We start from the raw sequence: 4,458 nt of genomic DNA, 5'->3' as shown, positions 1-4,458 counted from the left end.
GACGTTACGAGCGGGAGAAAACAATCTCCAAATGGAGATTGCAGATTTATTGTCATTTCCAGATTTTAATCGGGCTGTGATTTTGTGGGATGTGCGTTTGTTTGTGCGTGCAAGATTTTTTCGGAGGGTCTTTTCAGTAAAGCGTGGACCGCTGAGACGAAATACGGACCATAGGAGCTGAATTATCCTCCAGTGTTTTACAAAGCTCACTTGATCCCTCCCTTCGGAAAGCTGGGACAGTGAACCAAACCAGATGCATGTCAACATGTTCTTTATTACATAATTCAGAATGTATTTCTCTTCTATAATTCATCATAAGGAGCTTAAACACTGATTGCTGTATGTTAACAAACTAGATGCCCGTTCACAGTTCAACTATTCACATATCACACACGATAACAACCGCTATTGACAAACTGTCAACAAACAGGTGGTTTCTATCTGGGTCTTTAAGACCAGTGCAGACCCCCTCTGGCAGAAGCTACATGCTACAGTTAAATGCTACCTTGTCAAGAGTGCTCCAGTTGCTCTGTCTAGCGTCAGTGTCATGTGCGCGTAGCCGTAGCATGTCGCTCACGGCTAATTGTGTGTGTTTAGTCATGGCTGAGGAAGGCTCAACATTTCTCTGACTGCATTCTTAAAGAAAAGTGTCTACAGTCACGTAAAAGCATGGATGACTACTTGCGGGTTCCTTCAGGAGCCCGCGGCTACTTCCAGTGCTACAGGCTAGAGAGGCCCGGCCCGCGCCCCCAGGAGGAGGTCCACAGCCTGGGCCAGGTCGTCCACGGTGCCGTCGGCCTTCACCGACCGGTGCTGCTGGTCGCTGGGTCTGATGAGGGGTGGAGGGGGGGGGGGCACATGAAGTCAGATCAAAACCAAAACCAAAAACAGAAGAACAGGTTGCATTGTAACAGGAAGTTAGCGGATATTCAGCGCAGATAAACCACAGAAATCGTTGTGCTGTGTTAACATCCTCTGTAACTGTGCGTAGGTCAGCTCCAGCCTGCCTGGGAGCCCCGGAGCCTGACCCAGAGCCGGAACTCAACCCTCAACCTCGCAGGTTTGTGCGCACTTGCAAAAATGGAGCAGCTGGGAACCCTAGCTAACTCGACCGAAATGGGGCCGATTCAAAAACCTTAGAGGCCGTAAATAAACCATCATGTCAGCCCCGACGGAGGGAGAGACTAAATAAACCAGAACCATGGGTTTGAGCCGGGCCCCGGGGTCCCGACAGGCATCAGGCAGGAGGCCTGCGCCGGCCCTCGGGTCCCAGGCCTTTTGTTCGGCCCTCAAGGGGCCCGCAGATGGATGCAGATACGGCTGTTTAATCAGCTGGCAGCGGGAAATGCGATCTACTTGGCAGAGTGCCAAGCCCTGGTAGAGCACGCACAGCTCCTCCTCCCTCCCTCCCTCCCTCCCTCCCTCCCTCCTTCCATTCCCTCCTCCGCCAGAGTGGATCAAAAGACACAGACGCCAAACCTCCATTCTTCTTCTGCGAGGCTGCCCTGCCTGGAACCCCAGCTCACTTATGGAGTGGCGCCTATAGACCTCCTCCTCCTCCTCCTCCTCCCCAACGGGTCCCCCCCCCGTTTGCAGCCTCTGTTCCCCAGTCACGGGCCGTGAGCAGGGGGGGCTGGTGGCCGGGGTGCAGGGGCTGTATTGGGGGGGTGGACTTGGTACACAGAGAGACTCCAGATGGGGAGGCTTTGTAGGACGCTGGGCGTGCAACACGCAGCACCATTAATCCTAACCCGGCGAGGGCCAGGGCAAATATTTGTGAGTGGTGCAGATACGGAGAGAGAGAGAGAGAGAGAGAGAGAGAGAATGAGAGAGAGAGAGAGAATGAGAGAGAGAGAGAGAATGAGAGAGAGAGAGAGAGAGAGAGAGAGAGAGAGAGAGAGAGAGAGAGAGAGAGAGAGAGAGAGAGACAGAGAGACAGAGAGACAGAGAGAGAGAGAGAGAGAGAGAGAATGAGAGGCAGAGAGAGAGAGGCAGAGACAGAGACAGAGGGAGAAAGAGAGGCAGAGAGAGAGAGAGGCAGAGGCAGAGAGAGGCAGAGGCAGAGGCAGAGGGAGAGAGAGAGAGAGAGAGAGAGAGACAGAGAGACAGAGAGAAGAGAGAAGAGAGAGAGAGAGAGAGAGAGAGAGAGAGAGAGAGAGAGAGAGAGAGAGAGAGAGAGAATGAGAGGCAGAGAGAGAGAGGCAGAGACAGAGACAGACAGAGACAGACACACAGAGAGAATAGCAGCATGAGGGCGTGCAGGGAGCCGGTGAGGCAGTGCTGGAGGAGGAGGAGGAGGAGGAGGAGGCCATGTGTTTACGCACGTCTGTCAGCCGCTGTGCGCCGGGGTTATGCGAGCGGTGCTGCTAATGGCCCGGGTGTTATGTCTTCTGTACTCGGTTTCTCACACACACACACACACACACACACACACACACACACACACACACACACACACACACACACACACACACACACACACACACACACACACACACACACACACACACACACACACACACACCCTGTCCTACCCGCTGGAGCCACGGACCGATTTGGGTCGCACACACACACACACACAGCGGCGACAAAGACCAACACCCACGCGACACACAAACAGACCGAAGATACAAATAGACTCGGGACAGAAACAACAGTGGTTACGGCCCCGGATGCTGTCACAGGCGCTGGAGGAGAGAAGTGAGACGAGGGGGCATGGACTTGTATGGAACTGTGTAATCTTTTGAAGAATTGATGAGTCGCTTGCTGCTTCTTGCCTTCTTCTCCTACCCCACAGGGACCACAATGGAGACAAGCCGTCGGGCTTTATTGTGTCATCCATGACACAATAACAACATTTTTTTCATGCATGACACAGAGTGCTGTTTATATTTATATCAAAATGGTCAATCAATCAAACAATCAATCAATCAATTCTACTGGTGGTGAAACCCTCTTGAAACTCCAACCCCTGTATCGGACACGTCTCGTGTGAGAAGATACCAAGCGCGTGTCCGGTTCGATGCCTGGGTAGCAGGTTGCACAAAGGCTGTTGCATTAAGCAGTCAGCAGAAAGCCGCAGGATTGCACACACAAAAAGTTGCAGGATTGGGCACACAAAAAGTCGCAGGATTGGACACACAAAGTCACAAGATTTGCACACACAAAAAGTTGCAGGATTGCACACACAAAAAGTCGCAGGATTGGTCACACAAAAAGTCGCATGGTCGCACGAAAAAGTTGCGTGATCACGCACACAAAAAGTCACAGGATGTCGCACAAAAAGTTGTTTGCGTGCGCGATCGCTGCAACTTGTTCCTCGTCCGTGCCATTAATTATAGAGGAGTAACGGGGTCAATGCGAGCGCATGCACAACCCAGCACAATGCGGCTGGTGTTTCAGATGAGGTCATACCGTGTCAATGCAATATCAATACAGTGATACAAGTCAGTGGATACGCTTGACTGCTGAGGCCTGACCGACCCCCCCCATATCCGTCTGCAAGACCGCAACACCACTGATGTCAACGCCAGGGGCTAGGTGTGTTTTCTTGTGTGTGTGTTTGTGTGTGTGTATTCGTGTGTGTATGTTCTTGTGTGTTTTTGTGTGTGTGTGTTCTTGTGTGTATGTTTTCTTGTGTGTGTGTGTGTGTGTATGTGTTCTTGTGTGTGTGTGTGTGTGTGTTCTTGTGTGTGTGTGTTCTTTAGTGTGTGTGTGTGTGTGTTCTTGAGTGTGTGTGTGTGTGTTCTTGAGTGTGTGTGTGTGTGTTCTTGAGTGTGTGTGTTCTTGAGTGTGTGTTCTTTAGTGTGTGTGTGTGTGTGTTCTTTAGTGTGTGTGTGTGTGTGTTCTTTAGTGTCTGTGTGTGTGTGTGTTCTTGTGTGTGTGTGTTCTTGAGTGTGTGTGTGTGTGTGTTCTTGAGTGTGTGTGTTCTTTAGTGTGTGTGTTCTTGAGTGTGTGTGTGTTCTTTAGTGTGTGTGTGTGTGTGTGTGTGTTCTTTAGTGTGTGTGTGTGTGTGTGTGTTCTTGTGTGTGTGTGTGTTCTTGAGTGTGTGTGTGTGTGTTCTTGAGTGTGTGTGTGTGTGTTCTTTAGTGTGTGTGTTCTTGAGTGTGTGTGTGTGTGTTCTTTAGTGTGTGTGTTCTTTAGTGTGTGTGTGTGTGTGTGTGTGTGTGTGTGTGTGTGTGTGTGTGTGTGTGTGTGTGTGTGTGTGTGTGTGCGCGCCACTGCACACTTGCTTGCCGTACGTCGGGTTTGATGTCCTGAGACGGCACGGATGTTTTTTGTTTTACGCAGCGCACGCTCAAATCAGATGCACTGTGCCATACCCATAATGCATTGCTGCACACAAGGTGTCACATGTTGGCCCAATACGAGGGTGGGGGACTTGGCATGCTTCGTTGAAGAAAGAGCGAGGATGGAGAATAATGTACGGACATACTGTATGTTGAACCATAAGTTGTA

The 4,458-nt window shown here is 50.9% G+C and overlaps 1 protein-coding gene across 3 annotated transcripts in view; it reads right to left on the bottom strand.

The window, feature by feature from the left end:
- Positions 1–254: 254 nt before the first annotated feature.
- The window catches only part of lhpp (phospholysine phosphohistidine inorganic pyrophosphate phosphatase), an 18,091-nt gene continuing 13,887 nt past the window's right edge, over positions 255–4,458 (bottom strand). For all 3 annotated transcript variants that reach the window (XM_030340173.1, XM_030340174.1, XM_030340175.1), the window contains exon 8: positions 255–829. In XM_030340173.1, the coding sequence (XP_030196033.1) occupies positions 727–829 (103 nt within the window). In that variant the 3' untranslated portion in view covers positions 255–726. The remainder of the gene's footprint in view (positions 830–4,458) is intronic.

The sequence above is a fragment of the Gadus morhua genome, chromosome 18, assembly GCF_902167405.1.
Source record: "Gadus morhua chromosome 18, gadMor3.0, whole genome shotgun sequence".
NCBI classification, from domain to species: Eukaryota; Metazoa; Chordata; class Actinopteri; order Gadiformes; family Gadidae; genus Gadus; species Gadus morhua.
Note: the sequence above shows the minus strand (reverse complement) of the source record. Positions and strands in the feature narration are given on the sequence as shown.